At 47.4% G+C, this 22,248-nt stretch overlaps 11 protein-coding genes across 11 annotated transcripts; 6 read left to right on the top strand and 5 right to left on the bottom strand.

The window, feature by feature from the left end:
- Positions 1-34: 34 nt before the first annotated feature.
- On the top strand, positions 35-334 carry Bathy05g00350 (unnamed protein product; the record flags this gene model as incomplete). Its single annotated transcript, XM_007513158.1, has 1 exon — positions 35-334. One exon carries the CDS (start codon positions 35-37, stop codon positions 332-334), a length of 300 nt encoding a protein of 99 aa, XP_007513220.1.
- A 202-nt stretch (positions 335-536) lies between these two features.
- Bathy05g00340 (predicted protein) lies at positions 537-1,784 on the bottom strand (the record flags this gene model as incomplete). The annotated part of the gene is made up of 1 exon (XM_007512968.1): positions 537-1,784. One exon carries the CDS (start codon positions 1,782-1,784, stop codon positions 537-539), a length of 1,248 nt encoding a protein of 415 aa, XP_007513030.1.
- Positions 1,785-1,962: 178 nt separating this feature from the next.
- Positions 1,963-6,552, top strand: Bathy05g00330 (Rad5p; the record flags this gene model as incomplete). Its single annotated transcript, XM_007512885.1, has 1 exon — positions 1,963-6,552. The coding sequence occupies one exon, from the start codon at positions 1,963-1,965 to the stop codon at positions 6,550-6,552; it is 4,590 nt and encodes a 1,529-aa protein (XP_007512947.1).
- Positions 6,553-6,674: 122 nt separating this feature from the next.
- Bathy05g00320 (predicted protein) lies at positions 6,675-8,042 on the bottom strand (the record flags this gene model as incomplete). Its single annotated transcript, XM_007513093.1, has 1 exon — positions 6,675-8,042. The coding sequence occupies one exon, from the start codon at positions 8,040-8,042 to the stop codon at positions 6,675-6,677; it is 1,368 nt and encodes a 455-aa protein (XP_007513155.1).
- Positions 8,043-8,134: 92 nt separating this feature from the next.
- On the top strand, positions 8,135-9,604 carry Bathy05g00310 (unknown protein; the record flags this gene model as incomplete). The annotated part of the gene is made up of 1 exon (XM_007513058.1): positions 8,135-9,604. One exon carries the CDS (start codon positions 8,135-8,137, stop codon positions 9,602-9,604), a length of 1,470 nt encoding a protein of 489 aa, XP_007513120.1.
- Positions 9,605-9,708: 104 nt separating this feature from the next.
- Positions 9,709-10,536, bottom strand: Bathy05g00300 (the record flags this gene model as incomplete). Its single annotated transcript, XM_007512930.1, has 1 exon — positions 9,709-10,536. One exon carries the CDS (start codon positions 10,534-10,536, stop codon positions 9,709-9,711), a length of 828 nt encoding a protein of 275 aa, XP_007512992.1.
- A 764-nt stretch (positions 10,537-11,300) lies between these two features.
- Bathy05g00290 (unknown protein) lies at positions 11,301-13,025 on the top strand (the record flags this gene model as incomplete). Its single annotated transcript, XM_007512849.1, has 1 exon — positions 11,301-13,025. The coding sequence occupies one exon, from the start codon at positions 11,301-11,303 to the stop codon at positions 13,023-13,025; it is 1,725 nt and encodes a 574-aa protein (XP_007512911.1).
- Positions 13,026-13,107: 82 nt separating this feature from the next.
- Bathy05g00280 (predicted protein) lies at positions 13,108-16,167 on the bottom strand (the record flags this gene model as incomplete). The annotated part of the gene is made up of 1 exon (XM_007513167.1): positions 13,108-16,167. The coding sequence occupies one exon, from the start codon at positions 16,165-16,167 to the stop codon at positions 13,108-13,110; it is 3,060 nt and encodes a 1,019-aa protein (XP_007513229.1).
- A 328-nt stretch (positions 16,168-16,495) lies between these two features.
- On the top strand, positions 16,496-20,818 carry Bathy05g00270 (tubulin folding cofactor D; the record flags this gene model as incomplete). The annotated part of the gene is made up of 1 exon (XM_007513211.1): positions 16,496-20,818. One exon carries the CDS (start codon positions 16,496-16,498, stop codon positions 20,816-20,818), a length of 4,323 nt encoding a protein of 1,440 aa, XP_007513273.1.
- Positions 20,819-20,876: 58 nt separating this feature from the next.
- Bathy05g00260 (predicted protein) lies at positions 20,877-21,593 on the bottom strand (the record flags this gene model as incomplete). The annotated part of the gene is made up of 1 exon (XM_007512911.1): positions 20,877-21,593. The coding sequence occupies one exon, from the start codon at positions 21,591-21,593 to the stop codon at positions 20,877-20,879; it is 717 nt and encodes a 238-aa protein (XP_007512973.1).
- Positions 21,594-21,913: 320 nt separating this feature from the next.
- On the top strand, positions 21,914-22,216 carry Bathy05g00250 (predicted protein; the record flags this gene model as incomplete). The annotated part of the gene is made up of 1 exon (XM_007513265.1): positions 21,914-22,216. The coding sequence occupies one exon, from the start codon at positions 21,914-21,916 to the stop codon at positions 22,214-22,216; it is 303 nt and encodes a 100-aa protein (XP_007513327.1).
- Positions 22,217-22,248: the final 32 nt, after the last annotated feature.

Here is a 22,248-nt window from a genome sequence, read left to right as displayed (position 1 = left end):
TACGTTAGTAAAACAGTATTATTAACACATCATCATGTCACCGACGTATGGAATCCACGCGCCGGACGAACCGTACGTTCCATCTTCGGACAAGTGTTGGGGCGCTAAAGGCCACTGGCACATGAAGAAACCAGTGGACGTGATGTTTGAAAACCAAGCGAAAACGACGCCGTGTTCGATACCGGAGAACGGGAACATTTGCGGGAACGAGAAAAACTGGGAGGTGAGGTTGAAAGAAGAGCACTCGCAGTTCGTGCCGAACGCGAAGAATTTCGCGCCGAGACCGAAGAACTGGAAAGTGAATAGGAACAAGAATTATTACGGCACGAACTGATGATGAATTCTTCGATCGATGATGATGATGATGTGTTTTTGTTCCTACTCTTGGTCTTCATCGTTTTCTAACAAAGATGATGAGAGATGATGGCAAACTCGCATATGCTTGTCTATTTATTTTATTACATGTACACACAACAATGTCTATTTATTAAAAAAAGTCTCTCTTCTGAATGTGTTGTTTTGAGGAGGCATCATCCTTAAAGGGCGGTGAAAACGACCTCGACGACTTCCTCCTCGTCGCCGCCGCTGACGACGAAACACTCCAAACAGCCTTCTCCCGCGAACATTTTTTGTCCGTCGCCATCCTCGACGACGAGCATTTCCGAAGCGCCGAAAACGGAAGATTTCAACGCTGCATTTGAACCCACTTTACTATCCACGTGATCGACGAACGCTTCGGCGTCTTCCGCGGTGCTCAGAAACACCCCGCCTTTCGGAGAAAATACGTGCACTAACTCGATCGTTTCATCCTCGGCCTTGGTCACGAAATCACGAACCGCTTCGGAAACGTTTACTACCGATTGCTTTGTCGTCTTTTTTTTAAATTTCAAAACCTCTTGCGCTTTTGCCTCGTTCACGCTCGCGATGAACTCACGTCTAAACCCACCGCCGTAGCCTCCTACGTTTCGATGTTCGCAGAGTAAAATTTGTTCATTCTCCGATAACGCCAATTTCCCGTCTCGAATTGGTACGTTCATCGTCTCCCCTAAAATCGTCGCCTTGATGTGCGCGGGACAATCGTCCGGACCTTCCATTGTGTGTTCCAAAAACGAATCGTTCCAAGATTCCGGAATTAACTCGTTCAATCCTTTTTCCAACTCCTCCGCTCTCCTCGCGTCGTTCACCGTCAACGAAGCGCTCGTGTGTTTAATCAACACGTTGAGCAAGCCCGCCTTCACGTCCGTAATATCCACGCAGTTCTGAATACGCTCCGTCGCATCGTGACACCCTCTTTTCGGCGCCACAAACTCACCTCTTTTCGTTTTCTCAAACTCGCTCGCTTTCACCGTCACTTTCACGCCGACTTTTGACTCGTCTTCGTTCGCGTCGCTTTTAAATTGGCAAATATACACCCCTTGCCACGTCCCGAACGCGACTCCGCCACTCAAAACTGGAACCGATATTGACCTCTTCATGCACGTGGCGTTAAACTCAATCTCCTCAAAAGCGCGCATCAAATCCGTCCTCACCGACGGGTCGCAGTTCTCGTTGATGGTTAAAGCGCAGGATTCGGACGATGTTCTGTCGACTAAACACACGTGACACACCGCGGTCGCATAATTTTGCATAATCTCTCTCGTTTCTTTCGTGAACGTGTTGGTGAATAAAAACGCGCCTCTTTTACGCGGTGGTGGCGATAAATTGAAGTATTTCGTTGTTGTTTCTGTTGTTTCTGTTGTTTGTTGCGGTGACATTGACATTGACATTGACATTGACATCATCATCGATCGCACTTTAATATACTACTAATACAGTTAAAATATCTTCTTTGTCTTCTTCTTCTTCTCGTTGTGTTGTTTTTGTGGAAAAAGTTGTTTGTTTCCTCAAAAATTTACATAAGGCGAACGTTACAAAAAACACGCATGTCTCGCATCGATTAAGACGACGTCTTAGAAGAACAAGATGAAGAAGAGGAAGAAAAATATTCCTCGAAAGAGAACGAAAGAAGACCCATCGGAACCGATGGTCGTGCAAAGAGACGAAGAGAGAAGAGGAGGGATGATGATGAGGAAAATGTTGAGCAGCAGAGGAAATGTTGATTTTGATGACGACGACCAACAGGAGGAAGAAATGTTTGTTGAAGATGATGAAGAAGAAGAAGAAGAAGAAGAAGAAGACAAAGAAGAAGACAAAGAAGCGGAGGAGGAAGATAATAAGAACAACGAGTATAATAATAACGTCGTCGCTTCTTCTTCGTCGTGTTATTTCAAAGCGAAAAATATAAACATAAATCGAATGTTGAAAGCGTGCAAGCCAAACAACGCGAACGCTCCGGAATTTTTAGGAAACCTTTCGCACCTGTTGCGACCGACTTTACGACCGTATCAGAAGAGAGCGGTGGGTTGGATGATGGGGAGAGAGAGAGCGCCGAACGCGCCAGTTGGGTGGGAGAATGGGAAAACTCAACACGCGGATGTTGAGAAGTTGGTGACGTTTAAAAGAGAGGAACAGTTGAGCGCGTTGCGCGAGATGTTTAAGACGACGACGACGACGACGGCAAAAATGACGTTAATAGAGGCAAATGTGGTGAAAAAGAAACACGAGGAAATAAACTTGTGGATGGAAAATGTGTCGAAGTCGATGGCAATGGAAGACGACGGCGTTCGCGGAGGCGTGTTAGCGGAAGAAATGGGATTAGGTAAAACTGTCGAACTTTTGATGTTGTGTTTGGCGCACAAGAAACCAAAAGACGAGAAAGATGAGGAGAAGGAGGAGGAAAAGGAGGAAGGAAAAGAAGAAGAAGACAAAGTGATTACGAATCGAGACGGTATGGGCTTCACGACAAAGCTAGAAAAAGAGGAAAAAGAAGAAGAAAACGAAGAAATGCAGCAAGTGCGATGCGTCTGCGGTGCAATGGAAGACGATCCAGAGTATAAAGGTCTTTGGGTATCGTGCGAAGTTTGTCACAAATGGTCGCACGCGTATTGCGTCGGCATTAAGCAAAACTGCACAGAGGCGCCGGACTTCATATGTCCGCATTGCCACGCCGCGAAAGCGGGGGAGAAAATCCCGGGCATTTCAAAAACGACGCTCATCGTCGTTCCGTCGACGATTTTGCAACAATGGCGAGACGAGGTTTTAAAGCACGTCCGTAGAAACGACGACGATGGAAAGACCGACAATAAAGACAATAAGTTTGATATTTTGGTATACGAAGGACAGCCGCAAACCGCGAGCTTGGGATCCAGAGCCGTACACGCGAAGGAAGTCATTACCTCGCATAAGCTAGCCGAATGCGATATTGTTATCACTACGTACGATGTGTTGCGAGCTGAAATCAATCTAGATTACGCGACAAACGCGGATGTGAACGATGGCGCACTGCGCGCTCGAAGGAATGCAACTCGAAGATACCCTCACATTCCCCCGCCTTTGACAAAGATAACGTGGTGGCGCGTTATTATGGACGAAGCACAGATGGTGGGCGGAGGCGCCTCGGCGCCGTCGCAGATGATGGAGAGAATTCCCGCGGTGAATCGTTGGTGCGTGACTGGGACGCCGCTATCATCTGAAAAGTCGCACATGGACGACGCGTTCGGATTGTTCAAATTCTTAAGGGCGCGTCCATTCGGCCACGAGATGAACTTTACAACATCGCATAACTGGTGGCAGAAAATAATCAGCGCGGCTATGAAAACAGGGTACGCGGGATACGGCGAGTTTGTGCTCACCGAGAGCCTAAAACCAATAATGTGGCGCAACGCTAGAGAGGACGTTATAGACGAACTCGATTTACCGCCGCAAAATGAGTGCGTCACCGAATTAGAGTTTTCGCCCATCGAAAAACATTTCTACGAAAAGCAGCACAAAAACTGCGCCGCAGAAGCGCGAAACACTTACGATCGAGTGAAGCGATCGAGAAATGCTACTAATAACAACGATGACATAGAGTTATCGAGGCAAGACGTGACTTCTATCGTGCTGCCTCTGCTGAGATTGAGGCAAGCTTGCGATCACCCGCAGGTTGGTTCGTACGGCATCAGTAAGTGGAGGCGTCTGAAAAATATCGCGGCGGAACTTGTGGTCGACGGCGATCAATCAAAAAAAGCCGAGGAGAAACAAAAGAGCAAAGTTCTTTCCATGGAAGAAATCCACGACAGGTTGGTCGACAAAGCGCGACTTGAAGCAGAGGAAGCGCAAAGACTCGTCGCGTTTTCAATCAACGCCATCGCTGGATTAAAATGGACGCAAAACGATCTCGCGAGTGTCATTGAATGTTATCGCGAAGTTTTACGCCTCGATGCAAACGCAAACATCAACGGCGTTCGTCTCGATAGTTTCCAAAGATTACACGCTTTGCACAATTTAGCCGAAGCTTTGCAAGTGGTGGATAAAAACAAAGACATTCGAATACCTAGAACGCTTAGAGATGAGAAATTACTCAGCGACGCCGAAACGGAAAAGATTTCGTATTTAGCCGAGCGAGTTGGGGGAAACGTATCCATCGCCGCGAACGATTTCGAAAAGTCGCGGAAAATTATCGACAAGAAAATGAAAAGTCTCGGTCGAAATGAATTTTGGTGGATGGAAGCCTTGTCGTATACGACCGACGCTTTCGTAGGCAAACTGCTCGAGCAGTTTGATAACCGTTGGCAAAGTAGCAAAGCAGATTGGAACACCGGCGCGGCTCTGAAAATGGTCATGCAAAGAGACATAGATCGCCTATTCGAGTGTCGCAACGAAGCCGTCGCGGATGCTGATCGAGTAACGAAAATCGTAGAAGCCGCGGATAGACAAGACGTGGTTGAATTTGCCTCGTGCTCGGTGTGCAGAAAAGGCATGGAATTCGCGGTCGTTGGCGTGAAATGCGCGGTGTGTAAATGCGATGCAAATTTCAATAAATTACAAAGCGTTTTGTTTGGTGTCGGTAGAGATGCGACGAGAAACGGTAAAGCGAAAGTAAAATCGTCCACGAGAAACGTCAAAGATGAGGACAGGCGCATTTATTACGACGTTACTGCGCCGTCGTGCGCGGAAAAAACTTTGAAAGCGCTGAAAAGCGAAGTCAAAGGAGCACTCGAAGTGCAATCCTACGCGAAAACGCACATCGAAGTCATCGAAGAGATTCGTAAAGAGTTCACGAAAATACGCGCGCTGATGCACTACCAACGCGAAAAGATGTACGCACTCGATGAGTTGAGCATGTCAACGACGCGTATTCGATTACGCACGCCCAACGAAATGGTTCGAATTGACGGACAAGACCAATTGCCGGAGTATTTGCGCGCGTCGATCGTGTATCCAGTCGAGGTACCCACCTTGCTCAAACAACACGGCGACGAGAAAGTCACGCACGAATTTGAAATGAAACAAACGTTCGGTCAACTGCGATATTTGCAAACGCTGAAACAGAAGAACAAAAACGAGCGTAAGAAATTTGATTGCCCGTTGTGTTTAGAGACGTTCGACGAGACGAAATCGAAGAATGCCGTCATTCCCAAGAGCGCGCTGAGAAAAATGAAAGCTGGAGATGACGACGACGAGGACGAGGACGAAGAGGACGAAGATATTAATTTACACGGCGCTGAACTTGCAATCTTACCGTGCGGTCACGAATTATGCGTCAAATGTTCGTTTGCGTATTACGGGCGACCATCCAATATGGTTTCAAAGAAGAAACAGTTCTTACACTCGTTATCGCCGCTCCCGGAGCGACACAATAATAACAACGACAACAAGCGCGGGAAATGTCCAACCTGCCGCCAAGAGTGCGCGACCAAAGAAATTTCATACGTCACGTGGAAGTCGCAGGATAAGGACGTTCGCGATAACGTCGAAGAGGCGCAAAAGAAGCGAGAAGAGAGATTGCGGAAGAAAGCGGAAGAGAGTTTACACCTTTCGCGAATCGGCGCGGACGTTTCGAAAATGCTCGAAACTTTAGGAGCGCCGGAAACGCACGCGAGAGATGAAAGCGGTATCAAAATTGAAGGCGCATGGGGTACGAAAATCGATGCGGTGGTTCGTCGCGTGAAACATCTGTCGAAGTTTGATACGAACTTGAAGGTTTTAATCTTCAGCGAATGGGAAGATGTTTTGATGATTGTTGACCACGCGCTGAAAATGAACGGCGTGAATTCCATCGTTCCGACATCCGCTGCGAGTTCGTCACTCAAAACGAAACGTGCCGGGAGTAGATTTGCGGTTTGTGTCAAGGAATTCGTCGACAGCGACTCGCATTCGGTCAGTTGTTTGCTGTTGCCGTTGAAAAGAGCTGGAGCAGGACTCAATTTGACGTGCGCCAACCACGTGATTTTGCTCGAGCCGTCGCTCGATATTTCCGCCGAGTCGCAAGCGATTAAAAGAATTGACAGAATCGGACAAACGAAGTCAACCATCATACATCGGTTCGTATTAAAAGATTCGATTGAAAAGAACGTCATGAAAGTCATCGAGAATCGCCGCAGTGAAGGAACAGTTTTACCCGTGGACAGTAAAGAGGCGAGTAAATTGACCGCGCGAGACATCGAAGAGTTGTTGAAACAACAACAGTAAAAAGAGCTACCTTAAGATTAGTCAAACATCACAGAGTTTAGAAATGTACAAAAAACAAAACGCACGCGCGCGCGCCCGCACAAACAAAGCAATCTGACTTTACAATCTAATTTTTGCCAATATCAATTCATTACCCCCCCACTTGGTTTCACAATCTCGGCGAACCGTTTCATCCCAGCTTTCTCGTAGGATTCGCTCAACTCTTCTCGAATGTTGTCCCAACTTTCGTACCCTTCCTCGTTGCCCCAACTCGCGTAATCGAGAACATCAAAACATCTCTTCAGCGCTTTCGCCTCCTCGCTCATCTCCGGCACGTTTTTCTCGTGTTCTTTCGCTATTTCAGTTCCTACGCCTTCTAACATGTTCTTTGCGGACTTCGCGTCCATATTCTCCATGTTTACTAACTTTTTCATATCCTCTAAAGTCGCACCAGTTAACGGCGGGAGTATCGCGTCTTCATCTCCGCTGCCGCCGATGCTGCTACTATTTCTACTCGTTGTACTACCGCTAACGCCACTCTCGCCGTACCCGCCACCAAGGGTAAACCACGGCGCCACGCTCAAAGCTATCCTCGCCGCATCCCTCGCTTCACTTTCCCTGTTCTTATATCGTCTCAAAGTCCTCGCGTTAATCGCGTACGGTCTCGCCCATTTATTCGTAAACTCTTCTCTGTTGATGTAAAACTCGCACGCGACCAACGCGCTCGTTTCATCTTTTTTCACAAATTCGTGTCTAGAGATCAAACTCTCAATCACGTCCGGAAAAGACCCAATGTTTTGCGTCGTGTACGCGTTTAACATGTGCTTACTCGCCGCCAATCTCGCCAACGTCTCTCGATCGTGCTCCGCGTGTTCCGCGTTCGACGACGATAAACCGCTCGACGAAGAACTCGACCGTAAAATCGAATCTCTCACCGGCATCAAACCTCCTCTCTTCAGCGCGTTCACCTCTTCTTCCAATAACGCGCGTCGTATAAATGTCGTCGCATCTTTCGCGACGAACTCAATCTGTCGCTGATTCGCTCGCGCTTTCACGATTGCGCCGATATGAATATTTTCTTTTGCCGCTAAAAATGAAGGTTCCAAGAGAAACCCAATCGCGTTCCCGTCGTCTGGAGAGATACCTATCGGCATCATCAGAGGAAACATCCCAACTTTCGTTTCCGGAGATATCAACGCGTACTTCAACGCGTCCAAGGTTTTCACCAGTCTCGAAATTAAAACATCATTAGTATTGCCACCATCAGAGATACCATCATCACCAGAGACACCATTATCACCGCCAACTTTGGATGATGATGATGGAAAGGCGAGACCATTTTCGCGCACGAATCTCAAGTAGGGGAAAACTTTCTCATCTTTCTCATCTGTTTCTAAAACCGTCGTCGTCCTCTTCGTCGAAGAAGAAGAAAAAGAAAATAAAGAAGTTCTCGCAACAAAAAAGTTCTTCCTCGATGTTCTTCTCAACGTCGTCGAAATCGTCGTGAACATCTTTTTGTTTGTGCGTGTGGTTGTGTTGTTCCTCTGTTACTACTTTTGTGAGGTATTTTCTCTATAAATTTTAGGGGAATTTGCCAGAAAGAATGAAGGAGAAACACATTAAAAAGAAGAAGAAGGAGAAAACAAAAGACTCATCATCATCATCATCTTCTCTTTCTTCTTTGTCGTCTTCTTCTTCTCTCGCGTCGGAGGAAGAGGAGAAGAGTTCGAGCAGCAGTTATTCGAGCAGCAGCAGCGATGGTCGTCGTAAACGCAAAGCAAAAAGGAGGAAGAGGATGATGTTTAAACAGTTGAAAAGTGCGATTGAAAAAGGGAATTTACAAAAGATTAAAACACTCACGCGTTCGATGTATCACGTCACGACGACGAAGAACGAGAATAATAATGAAAAGAGGAGGAAACAAAAACGAAGAGATGAAGAAGGAGGAGAGAACGCGTTTCACGTCATCGCTCGGTGTAAAGAATCGTACAAGAATCCACTGGAAACGTTGAAGTTTATGCTCGAAGAGTGCTTCACCCAACAACAGGATGAGGATGACAGTCTCCTCCTCGAAACGTTGCTCTCGCAGAAAGGAAGAAGAAAAGGTGGAAAAAGAAGAAGAGATAGTAAGAAAATAAAGAAGAGAATCCCGCTGGAACTGGCGGCGAAGCAAACGGTCGTTTCGAGAGAACCGTTTGCGTTTCAAATGCTCAAAAAGAAAACACCGCCGGGCGCGTGCGCGGAGAAAGCGACGAGGAGGTACGAAAAATCGAGAGCGCGAGAAGCGACGCTGTTTGAAGCGCGGCGAGAGAAAGCTATGGAAGAGAAGAGGAAGAGCGAGCAGATGAAATGGAACGAAAAGTTACGCGAAGCCAACGAGGAGGACGAAGGAGACGAACTTTTATACGAGCGGTTGTGGCAGTATGAAGACGAAGAAAAAGAGGAGGACGAGGAGACGAGGAGGGGAAAGTATAGTAGCGCTGCTACTATGAAAAACAACAAGAAGAGGAGTTTATCCGTGGATGATGACGCGAGGAAGGAGAAAAAGAAGAAGAAGAAGAAGGAGACGGAAAAAGGAGAAGAGAAACACCGAACCATTCCAGAGGAGGAAGAACGAGACGGGTTTAAATCGCCCACGGAAAGGGAGTTACGAAAAAGAAACGGAGGTTCGTTACCTATCGCGACGACGCAATCGTACTACGCGATATGGAGAGCATGCTCGAAGAAAGCGGAAAAGAAGACCTTGCGAGCGAAAGATTTACCGTACTTACACGACGTCGGCGACCAATCGGAAAGTTCCGCCATCGAGTGGATTTTAAAGTCTTCCGTGAGTGGACCCGAAGGCGGGTGCTCTTGCGAAGCGCCTCGGAAAAGTCATCACTCCAAGTCGTGTGCGGTCAAACTTCTCCGCTCCGAGATGCTGCGTTGGCATCCGGACCGGTTCGTTTCCAGGTTTCGAGGTTGTTTCTTTTCCCTGCGAGAGGAAGAAGAGGCTCTGGTAAAAGTGAACGCGACCAGCGCGAGGTGCGTGGAAATGTTTAGGAACTTTAAGACGAGCAGTAGTAGTACTTGATGTTTTTTGCGTTGTTATGTTTCGCAGATTATTATATTGCGTAGTTTAATGTAGTCATTACTGTAGTAAGAGAGAGTGATACTTGGTACGCGCCGTCCGGGGAGCTATTCTTCTTCTTCTTCTTCCGAATCGTAGAACTCGTCGTATAACGTTCCGCCTTCGTAAGACCAACCAGGTGGGAGAGGACAGTTGTTGTCGAGGAGGTATTGTACACATTCGGTGTGGTTGTTCTCGTGTGCAAATAGTACGGCGTCCTCGTCCCACGGCGCTTTGGCGGTTTCGTGTAAGTACTTCAAACAGTCTAAGTGACCTTTCTCGGCCGCACACTCACACGCCCATACGTCATATTTATCAAACTTACGCTCAACAAGGTATTCGAATATGTGAAGATGACCATTTAAAGCCGCGCAAATGGCAGTATTCAAATCCCAAGGCGCTTTGACTTCTTCGCGTAAGTATTTGAGTATCTCGAGATGACCGTATCGGGCAGCTTCTGCACACGCACGCACATCGATAGGACACTCATTTGCAACGCAATACTTTATCATTTCCAGATTACCTTGACCTGCGGCCGCATTAATCGTCTTTCCATTCCACTCACACTTTTTCTCCTCTCGCGCCCACTCGAGCAACTCGAGTTTATTCGTTTTAGCAACTTCCAAGCAGAAAGATCTTTCGGTCCAGTCACTCGGCCACAACGATTTATTCTCCAACGCAACTTCCAAAGTCGATATCGACGACATCTCGTTCACTTTAAACTTCTTCTTCAACTCCCCCTCGCGAGTTGATCTCTTCATCAACTTTCTCGTCTCCGTATTCACCTCGTACAAGAATTTCAAATCATTCGAATCCAATCTCGGAAGAATGTGTGTGAAACAAATATCGTCGCACTTCACGACCAAATCCCACAACACATTTCTCTCCCCTCTCATCGTCGAACGCCTTTTCTGCGCTCTTTTCCTCCTCCTCGCTTTAGAAGAAGTAAAAAGACATCATCATCATCTCTGTCTTCTTTTCTTTTTTAATTAGAGTTGTTGTCAAAGTTGCGTTTGTGCGTGTCTCCTTAAAAACTTTCTCATCAAAGAACAACTTTACTGAGGAGCAAAAAAGTGCTTTTTCGAGTGCACGATGAAGAACTTTTTTTCCTTTTTTTTTCGCCAGACAAAATTTCGTCCTCCTCCTCGGTACAATTCGAGGCACGAACACAACACACAAAAACAACGAACGTCATCAACTCTCTCAAATTTCATCATCATCATCATGCTTCGAAAAGGTGTGAATAACAGTCGTTCAAAACTCTCATTATCGGTTATGAAAAAAGACAAGAGCAAGAACTCGACGTACATTTTAGTCAACCAGGTACGTTTTCATCTTCGTTTTTGTTGTGTCTTCTTTGTCTTTTTGTCTTCTTTGTCTTCTTCTCGTTTGATGATGATGAGAATTGGAAAGGCAACCACCGGACGCGTCGTTTTGTGTAGTATATAACTCACAACAGTAAATCAACATCGACCAGGTAACGAACGGGGTGTACCTCCAAGAACCAGATTGGGCCGGGAACATCGAACTCGCGGACAGAGTCAACCACGACCACTATCGAACGACCGTGGCGAAAGATGCCGCGAAAGCGTTGCGCATCAAATTAATCAGTCGACAGCCTCGAGAACAGTTTTTAGCGTTGAGCGCGTTGGAATGTTTGATGAAAAACTGCGGACCAGATTTCCACGAGATGATGCTGAGTAAAGGCGTTTTGGAAACGTGCATGGAATTAGGAAGCAACACGACGACGAATCACATCGTGAGGGATAAAGTTCTGCATTTAATTCGAGAGTGGTCTGAACATCTGAACATGCGAGAGTTTAAAGGCGTGTACAGAGAGTTGACGCGATACGGGGTGAGATTTCCGGAGAGAGACGAGTTTGTACATCCAGGAGGGGGTGGTGGAAGAGGAGGAGGAAGAGCGACAAGAGATACTAAATACGACGATTTCTCGAACGTGGACGTTACGGGAGACCGGATGATAGGAATGAACGGCGGCGAACCGTTGCATTACCCGGCGGCACCGCCATCGCAACCTTCGCTCGGGATTCCTCGACACTCCCAATCTGTTCCGGTAAAACAAGTTTTAAAGTACGACGCGGCAATGAGCGAGGAGGACAGACGAGCAATTGAGATGGCGCTGAGAGAAGAAGAGGAAGCCGTGGGAGGTGGGGGAGGTATGGCGTACGACGGCGGCCGAGACGGCGCGCTTGGGATGACCAGAGCGCAAAGAAACGAGTTGCCCGGGGGCGGGCACTGGTCTTCCAAGAGATATCAAAGGTCGATTGGAAATCCAAACAAGTACAAGTTAGACGGGATCGGACGAAAACCAGAAGGACTGATGCCGGTGGAAGGCAAGTTTGTGAATAGAACGATTTCTTTGACAAAAGCGCAAGAACACCCAGATAGAATACGAGCGCGCGAGAGAAAAGCGAGCGATGTCGTCGAATCTGCGCAATCTATTTTGTGCGTTTTTGAGGAGACGTTGAGTGCTCCCGATAAAGATGACGACCTGTGTGGAATTCTCGCGGAACAGGCGAAAGAATCGAGTTCATCTTTAGTCGCTTTATTGACGGAAGAAGACGGCGACATGGATGAAGCGCTGACGTCGAAACTGATAGAATTGAGCGGAAAGTTGAACGTCGCGATTCAAAAATACGAGAGAATCGGGAACGATCGCGCGCCGCAAACATCCTCGTCGCCGGCAACAACGACGACGCATCAGCAGCAGCAACAACAACGACAAGTGCAACACGACTTACTCGGGTTATCATCCGATGGAGGAGGTTTTAACGAAACCACGATTTCTTCACCCAACCCGTTCCTTACGAAGGCACCGTCGAGTGTTCCGTCTGTTCGATCAGCCGCGACCAGTGATGAAGCGTTCGACGAGATTTTCGGTAACAGTTTTTCGCCGCACTCTCCGCCACAACAATCGAGTCGGCCGATGTCATTACGCGAGCAGTACATGCTTAAACAACAACAACAACAACAACAACAACAAAATCAGCAACAACACGCTGCGCAAGGGTCGCCATCGAATAGTGTAATCTCCTCGCAGTTTCTTACGCCCGCGTCCTCCTCTCCGCCCAGCTCAAAAGCATTGAACGGGAGTGCAACTCCTCTAGGATTCGAAGCGAAACGCGAAAAGGAACGCCAAGAGGCGACTTTGCACGACCCCTTTGCATCGCTGGCCATTAATGCAGGGTTAACGCCGAAGAAAGGTGTTACGACGAAAAGCGCTTCTTCGTCTCCTCCGACGAGCTCTTCGGGTCAAAAAAGAGTTGTGAACAGTGAAATGGGAACGCCGCCGCAGAGACCGTCGACGTTACAAAGGTCTCCGACAAATCCATTCGATAACGACTTTAAATACCCAAAGATTTGAAATACTATTAGTAGTTAGAAAGGATATAACCTAATGTTTAGATACAGCTTATAATACACAAACGCATGTCAAAAGTTATTCATCACAACTCACGCGGGGCGAATTCGACTTCCGCGACGCTGAATCCAGCCTCGGCTACCACCGCTTTCAACCGCGCTTCTTGTTCCGCGCCGTCTGGACAGCACGCGACAACAGCCCCACCACTTCCCGTGAACTTTGCTCCCGCGCCGACACTTTGACACAGCTCAATCATTCGAATGTTTTCGTCTCCCAAACCGGCGTCGGTAAACATCTTTCGTCTCGCAGCAAAATTGGCCGAAAGTATGGGTGCTAAACGAATCGCGCACGACTCTTTCCCAGAGCTCATTTGAATAATCTGTAACCCTTCTCGAGCACAATCGGCGGCATTTTGCATGCCTTGAATGATTTCAGCGTCGCCACTGAGCCATCTTTGGCGAACCGGTTGGTGGATCTTTCCCGAATTGGATGGATTTTGACTCCAAACGACAAACAGTTTCGGAATTTTCTCCGCGTCGACGTACTCGTATTCGCCAATTCCCGTTTCCTTCACTTTTTCTGCGTTTCGGAAGTTCATGTGCACGCACCCACCGTACACTTGGATGACTCTGTCCATCAATCCAGCCGCGATGCCAATGTCATTTTCAACTTGCAATGCTAGAAACGCTCGTTCTTCTTTGGAAATTTTGTCACGAACGTCGTATCGGTCTAATAAACAGTTCATGCAGCTGATGATGATTGCTGACGAGCCACTCATCCCGGTCTGTTTCGGAATATTCGAAGAATACGATAAACTGAAACCAACGGATGGGTTTTTGAGTGCAATTTGCTTCTCTTCGCAAAATTTAGCAAAGTTTGCTAACAACGCTTTTATCAATTTCGCGCCTCCGTCGTAGCCGTGCTCGGAGGTGAACTGTTTTAACGCCGATATCGATTCAAAATCGTTCGCGTCGTACGGACCTGGAACGATTTTGATTTCAGAAGATGTTGGTAAAGGTTTCAAAACAGTTTCGGCATAGAAATTCTTAATCGACACCGCGACAACTTCACCGAAATATTGATCCGAGGGGTTCCCGAGGAGGCCTATTCTCGCGTATGTTCTCCGAACGAGAGTTTCGCTGACATTCTCGTTAGCAACGCCCATCGAAGAGAACGTTTCGTCACCTCTGATGGATTCAGCTATAGCATATTTGATCATTTCGATATCTTTAAGACTGTCTTCGATTGCGTCGTCCACAACAACGACTAATGTCAAACGCCCCTCGTCCGAAAAGACGCGAAACGCCGAAACATCCGTAAAGTTCGTCAATTCGAAAACGATTTCTTCAACGCCGGGGACATCATCGTGCAGAAGAAGTTGCTTGTACTCATCTGGCATCGCTTCGCGTGCTCTTGGTCCCACAACTGCGACCACTCCAGAAGCGTTTCTCGCGACAACTTTTCTCCAAAAAGACAAGTCGTCAAGTCCAGTTGTCTCGTCGTTTATAACTTCGATTGGTCGTCGAACCGCCATCTTCGAGAAGGATTGCGTCGTCCTTTCCGCTTTGATTTTTGCATCGTTCTGTAAATGCAGAATACTACTTCGAACAGATGCGGCTCCTCGTTGTCTCAAATCTGCGATAGGTACGATTGAAACGATCGTTCCTTTCGGCAATTTCGTATGCGTTGCATTTCCCACTGGAAGCTCAATCAACGCATCCGCTTCCCGCATGCTCAAAATCCTCGAGCTTATTTGTTTACCAGTAGAGTAAGCTATTGGGAGCAAAGGGTGTTCGCCATCAGAACTCTTCTTCGCTTTCCAACCCAAAGAAACGCGATGGAATTCTTCTCGCTCGTCATCGAGTTGAATATCATCCCCTAATATTGCAACACTTCTTGGCGGATAAACGACGTTTTGTCCTTGAAGCACGCGCAACATAGGTTTCACTAATAGCTCAAACGTCACGCAACACGAAACTGGATTTCCCGGCAACGACAAGCACAATAAATCAGGTTTGTTTACTCCTAATATCTTTCGTCTCGAAAGTGTAAAAAATTTCGTAGGCTTCCCAGGTTTCATGGATAAGCTTTGAAAATGGCACGCGACTGCGCTTGCATCGCCTTCGCACATCTTACGCATCATTGCGTCGTAAATATAGTCTCGATCACCTTTAGACGCGCCACCGGTAGTAATTAAAACGTCGCAATCTGACGCCAACGCGCGGCGAATCGTATCCACGACCGCACCTTCCTCGTCTCGTATTATCCTAGTCTTTACATCATCATCATCACCACCGCCACTACCACCATCGTCGTCGTCGAATATGTTCACAATTTCCGCCCCACTCGATCGCAACGCACTCCTCAGCGCGGGTCCATTCACGTCGTACGATGCGGAAGCGTTCGAATCTGGAATAGTGTCTTTCGAAACTTCAACAATTTCGTCTCCGGTACACGCCAACGCTACGCTCGGCATCCTCGAAACCTCAATCTCGCGTATACCACCCGCGGCTAAGATACCCACGTCGTACCATTCTATTCTTTCACCTTTTTTTAGTAAAAGATCTCCTATTCCTACGTCTGATTGCGCTTTTCGTATCCATTTGTGTACTTTATAATCTTTCTCTTGCACGTTCGTGACGAACGAATCGTCGTCGTTCATCGTCACTTTCGTTACATTTTCCTCCGGAACGACACAGTTCGCCCCTTTTGGCAACACCGCGCCCGTGGTGACGTACGCGCACTCCTCGTGCAATAACACCGCGTCTTCATTGTATGCGTTCTCTGCATATTGCGCTCGATTCGTTAACATTTTATTCACCCGGAACTTCTTTTCTGTGTTGTTGTTCTCGTTCGTAATGTTGAAACAAAATCCATCCATTATGGACACGTCTTTCACCGGGTGCGCTCTCTTCGCGCGAACGTCTCTCTCGCTCACTCTTCCGACGCTTTTCTCAATCGGCACTTTAAAATGCGTTCGTCGTTTTCGTTTGGTCGTCGTCGTTGTTAAAGCATCATCATCATTCTCATCATCATCATCATCATCATTTTCATCATCATCATCCAATTCCAATCTCCTGATATCAGAAAAAATCTCTTCGCTCGTTCTCACCACTCTCTCGATCGCTTCTCGCATGGAAACCATCGTCAAAGTCGAGTTTTGGGGAGTCATCTCTCAACAAAGCAGTGGTTTTGGTGGTAGTAAGGCTGCTGCTTTTTTCTGCTGCTGCTTTGTTTGCGGGTAATAAAAAAAGAGTTCAGAGAGAGAGAGAGAGAGAGAGTTGTTGTTTTCGTGTTGTTTGATTTTTGTTGAAGATTTTTTCTCACGACTTGCACTTTTTCTCACTTTTTCTCACTTTTTTTGGTTGTTGACTTTCTTCCAAACAAAAACACGCACAACAACACACTTTTTTAACGAAGAAAACGAGATGATGAAATCGAATACCGATGATGGTGGTGGTGCGGAGGAAAAGATGACGACGACGAGAGAAGTGGAGGAGGAGGAAAAGGAGGATCAGAAAGACGAGAAAGAGGAGACGGAGACGACGATGCTCTCGAGAGAGGCAAAAGAGATCGATGTTTTCGTGGAGAAGATTGTAAAAGTCAACGGAGTGTTTTTGAGAGAAATTCAAAAATCATCATCATCCAAAGAAGAAGATTTAGAAGAAGAAGAAGAAGAAGAAGAAGAAGAAGACGCCTTCCAAGCGATCATTAAGAGAGTGAACAAGTACCAGGAGAAGTGCGAGATGTTGGACAGGCACTTGGAGAAGTGGATCGTACCTTTGACGGAGGAAGTTTTAAGGTTTCACGCGGTGAAATTGAGTAATCATGTTTTTGATGATGATGAAACAAAAAACACATCATCGAAAGCCATCTCTGCGTTAGCCATGCACCAAACGTCAAAAGTTTTACACGCGTTTGCTACGGTGCGCGGTGCGAAAACAATCGCTCGATTTTTCCCACATAGCGCGAGAGATTTGGAACCGGCTATCAAGACGCTGCGAAGGTTCATGCCGAAGCGGGACGGGAGCGCGGCGAAATACGAAGTCGCGGGATTTTGGGATAGATACCAACCAGGGACGAGAGAAACGTTGACGGAAGAAGTCGCGAGCGAGAGTCTGTTTGAGACGAGTTGGGAAACGAGAGCGACGTTGTTATCGTGGATTTCGGTTTTGGTTTTGATGCCGTTTGATATGAAGACATTTGTGAAAACGACGACGACGACTTTTGACAACAGTGCCGAAGGTGGTGTTGGTGGTGGTAGTAGTAGTAATAGTAGTAGTGGTGATGAGAATAAAGCAGGGTTGATAGAAGATTTGTTAGGAATGTGCAGACAGTGCGTGTCGTTTGCCGAGGTGGCCAGAGACCGCGCGGCGATTTGCGTGGCGCGATTATTGACCCGGCCGGATGCGGAATTGAATCTAGGCGAATACCTCGATTGGTCGTCGAGCGAACTTATGAGAGTTTTTGGTAGAAAGAAAGCGGGAGAGGAAGAATCGACAAAAGATAAAATAGCCGAGGCAGTTGCCGCATCGGAGGACTCTTTCGTCGCGGTCGGAGCGACGCGCTCGATGGCGGCGATATTTAAGATTGGTCGTCGAGACGTTTTGAAACCGTTCCGCGAGAGCGCGTTGAAAGCCTCCCAGGCTGTGTTCGATGCCAAAACGCCGTTAGCTTCTTCTTCTTTTGGTTCGTGCACGACAACCTCGAACGCATTGACTCGACAATTGGCGTGCAAACTGAGCGCGCGCGTGGCGCTGACTCTTTTAGCGCCGAAAGTTGTCTCTTGGAGGTATGCGCGAGGAAGTAGAAATTTAGCTGAGAACCTTCTCAACAACGAAAACGCGAACACGAAAGAAGAAGAGAGCGTCGACATTGTCGACGATAACACCGATGACAATGGGTTCGCAGCAGACGATGAAACCGACGAAGCGAGTCTCGACCAGTTGGAAAAAGCTATCGACCTTCTTCTCGAGGCGCTTAAAGACACGGACACTATCGTTCGCTGGTCGGCGGCAAAAGGTATCGGGCGCATTTGCCAACGTCTCCCGAAGCAATTTGCGGATGATGTCGTTGAAAATTTATTATCCTCGTGCTTCAAAGCGACCGAGTCTGAATCCACTTGGCACGGTGCGTGCTTGGCTTTAGCAGAGCTATCCCGAAGAGGCGTCTTGTTAGTGACAAGATTACCGTTTGCCGCTGAGAAAACTGCGGCGGCGTTGTTGTACGACGTTCGAAGAGGTTCACACAGCGTCGGTGCGCACGTGAGGGATGCGGCAGCGTACGTGTGCTGGTCGTTTGCGCGCGCGTACTCAAAGTCAGACTTTCAAGAAGTATTCCTAGGATCTCTAGCGACGCCGTTACTTGTTACGTCGTGTTTTGACCGCGAAGTCAACGTGCGTCGCGCGGCTTCTGCGGCGTTCCAAGAGTGCGTTGGTCGTCTTGGTGGTGGTGGTGGCATTGTGGCAAAACAAGGAGAAGAGGACGTGACAGGCATTGATATCGTGCAAAAGTGTGATTACTTCACGATTGGGTCCGCGAGACGCGCATATTTGGACGTTGGTTTCTTCATCTCTCAATCGTTTCCGGCTTTTCGTCCAGCCATGCTGGCACACATATTGGATGTGAAAATTGAGCACTGGGAGGAGTCCACGAGATGCTTAGCTGTCGAAACGCTCGGTGCGTTGGGTGAAACGGACGTGGAGTGGACGAGTACGGTCGCGCTTCCGAAACTTTTGAGGATGAGCGTCGACATGGATTTACCGAAGCGACACGGAGCGACGCTAGGGGTTGCGCAGCTTTTACTTTCGAAAAGTGTCATCGAGTATTTGCGAAACGAAAATGCGAATAACATTGATACACTGAGAAATGCGTGGAATCTCGTATCTGAAATAGAGGCGAAACGTTTGTATCGAGGCAAAGGCGGTGAGATTATGCGTGGAGCAGTGTGCAACGTTATCGAAAGTTTAGGTCGCGTGGCAACTTTACCATCTTCATCAACTTCGCCATCGGAATTTTTCAAGCCAGGTAAACAGCTCATCGTGCAACTTTGCGAGAGCGCAACGTCAGAATCGTTGCGCCATCCGAAGAAGGAGATTCGCGAGGCGGCGGCAAAAGCTTTGGTCTCCATCGCCTCCTCGAGCGCGCTTCGCGTCGACGGAAACGAAAGCATCGTTGAAGCTACATTGGCTGAACAATACTTAGTTACCGACCGATTACGTATCGTGCAACAAACTATGGACGAATCGAGCTCCTTTTCTAGACGTGGGAGTGCGTATGCTTTGGGTATCGTTCCGGACGTGTTCATCAACTCCTCCAATTGGAGAGCTATTCTTACCAGCTTACTCGAGGCGACGGTTCCGGAAGATAACCCGGAAATGAGGGATGCTGAAACTCGAGTCGACGCCGTGATTGCTTCGCAGAATATTTTGTGCAAGATCAACGCGAAATATTCTGCTTCTTCAGCTTGTGGAGAAAAGGATGATGTTATAAGTATTTCAGATTTGAAAGATGCGGCGGATATGTGTTTAGAGGCGTTTTTGAAAGGCGTGGAAGATTATTCCGTCGATAAGCGAGGCGATGTTGGAAGTTGGGTTCGCGAAGCGTCTATGCGTGCATTTTCTGAAGTTCTGAGATGTTTTCAAACAATATCCAAATGTTCTGATGATAGCGATGGCGTTGTCGTGGATGAGTACGAGACAAAGTGCACGACTATCTTAGGCGTCTTGTTGAAGCAGTGCGGGGAGAAAATTGACAGAACTCGAACCGTTGCGTTTGAGAGCTTGTTCGCGCTATTACGAGGTACTGGTGGTGGTGGTGGTGGTGGTGGTGATGATGATGACGATAGTCACGTGTTCGTTTCAAACGCAAAAGATTTCGAACTAATTCAAGCGTGTGTTCCGGTAGACGCGAAGGATGTTTCATCCGAAGCTGGATTACAGCGCGTCTTTTCGCATTGTCTCACGAAGGCGGTTCTAGTAGCGCCATACGCCGATTACGCGTTGAGTGGTTGGGTCGCGTCTACAGGAGCGGTGACGGAGAGTTTAGCTAAAGCTGCTAGCACTGCTTTACTTTCGGTGCTCTCGAAGGAAGATGAAAGAGTTGATTTGAAAGAGAAAGTTGCCACACACTTGATCGAGACCTTTGACGCGTATTCAAAAATCGATCGAGTGACTGTCCCGGCGATTCGATGCGTCGACGTGCTCTTTACCGGCGGTGCTTTTGATTCCTTCAGTTTGACCATAAAGACTCCGGATGGAGCATCAAAAGACTACAAGACTGCATTGTCGGACAGAATACGCTTCGAGTGCGCTGGAACGCGAGACGTGTCCAAGTATATATTGGCCGCCAACGCTCTTTCGCACGTGGCCTCTTGTACGGATAGCGTTGAGGCGAAAGAGAGCGCGCGCCTGGGTTTACTCGCGATGATGCGTAACAAGTTCCCGCGCGTTCGTCAGATTGCGTCGGAGGTTTTGCACATGGCGCTTAGCTCGGAAGATGACGTGGATGCAAACACGGAAGAAGTCATGGGAATGTTAACGGCGAGATTCTGGGAAGCGACGATGAACGCGGAGATGAAAGAGGCCATTCACGTGATTTATGCGAAACTTGGTTTGGAGATTCCCAAGCAAACAACGGCGGGGAAGAAAGACGCTTTAAAAACGATAACTGAAGAAAATATCGTTCCTGGCGTGTTGGCATCATCGAAAGTGCCAACGACTCACGCGAAGAAAATTGGCGATACCGCGGACGAAAACTCCTCCTACCAATCGCTCGTCGAGTTTTCCGGTCGTTAGAATCAATTTGTCTAATATTAAACAATGCGCGCTACGGGTATTTTACTATTCTCGCTCTCTACTCATCATCGTCTTCCTCTAATTCATCCTCGTCGTCCTCGCCCTCGTTCTCATCCACCGGTCCGAGCGCATCTAACTCTCCAATCGAACACCTAACGATCATCGGCGCGAACTTCCCTTCCCTTTGCCCTCCATCCTCTAACTTTCTCTTCTGTAGTTCTTGCTTCGTCTTTGGTTCTTCCGGATACGTCACTTGCGTCACGCGCACTCGAATCTGTTGCCCGGGTTCTATAAATTTCTTCACCATCAACCCTATTTCTTCTCTATTTCCCTCGTTATTTGACTCTGCGAGAAACTCTACACTCTCTTCTTCGATGTACCAAATCTTCTCTTTATCGTCCCACTTTGTTTTCTCTAAATCCATCCCACTCTTGTTCGGTAAAACTATCAAATCGTCGAAAAATCCCAACGACACGCGAATACCGTTCTCATCCGTCAACGAATACACTTTTCCGACTAAAATCTCATTCACGAACGGGCTAAACACCACCATCCGAAACTCCACCTCGTAATGCGCCGCCCCATCGCCGGCGTATATTATCCCTCCTTTAATAGAATTCACTTCGTATAAAGTCACGACGAGGCCTAAATCCGTGATGACTTTGTCCACGTACAACTCTTCCAACTCCGCGACGATGGCCGTGAGCGGTTCTTTGTCCAAGTGTTGCGGTTTAATCGTCACCGCGGAGTCTTTCAATCGCGCTATTTGAAACATCTTTATTAGTATTAGTATTAGTATTAATTGTTATTAGTATTATTATTATTATGTTCTCGTTGTTGTGTTGTTGTGAAGTTGGCGGCTTGAGATGGCATTTGCTTGTTGTCTATTTTTTTTTTTTTTTTGGATGATTTTGGCCTTTTTGCAATGATCGATTTGAAAAAAAAAAAAAAAACGACGAAAAAAGCAAAACATAAAACACCACCCCTAATTGAGCGCAGATACAAATACATTACACACACACACACACACATCAAGCAAGCAAGCAAGCAAGAAAGATTCCGTCTCCAAAAAGCCACTCGCGAGGAAGAGCAATAATGAGCGTCTCTCGGGGAAGAGACCCGGAATCTTTAGAGAGAGAAAACGATAGAAGCTTAGAGACGATGGGAGACCGAGTGTCGATGTTGAAAAACATCACCATGGACATTCACAAAGAAGCGGATTCGCACCACCGGATTTTAGACGGCATGAGAGACGACATGAGCGGTTTCCAAGGGGTGCTGACGCAAACGGTCCAGCATTTTTCAAAGGTTTTAGAGACGAAGAATGGGAGGTACTTTTGCTACTTGTTCGGGTTCTTCATCGGGATGTGGTTCTTGAGCAAGATTATTTTTGCATAAATTTAGAGAGAGAAAGAGACGCGAGAGACGCG

This window comes from Bathycoccus prasinos (assembly GCF_002220235.1).
Source record: "Bathycoccus prasinos genomic : chromosome_5".
In the NCBI taxonomy this organism is placed as follows: domain Eukaryota; kingdom Viridiplantae; phylum Chlorophyta; class Mamiellophyceae; order Mamiellales; family Bathycoccaceae; genus Bathycoccus; species Bathycoccus prasinos.
The sequence above is the reverse complement of the archived record's forward strand: the minus strand, read 5'-3'. Positions and strand labels throughout refer to the sequence as shown.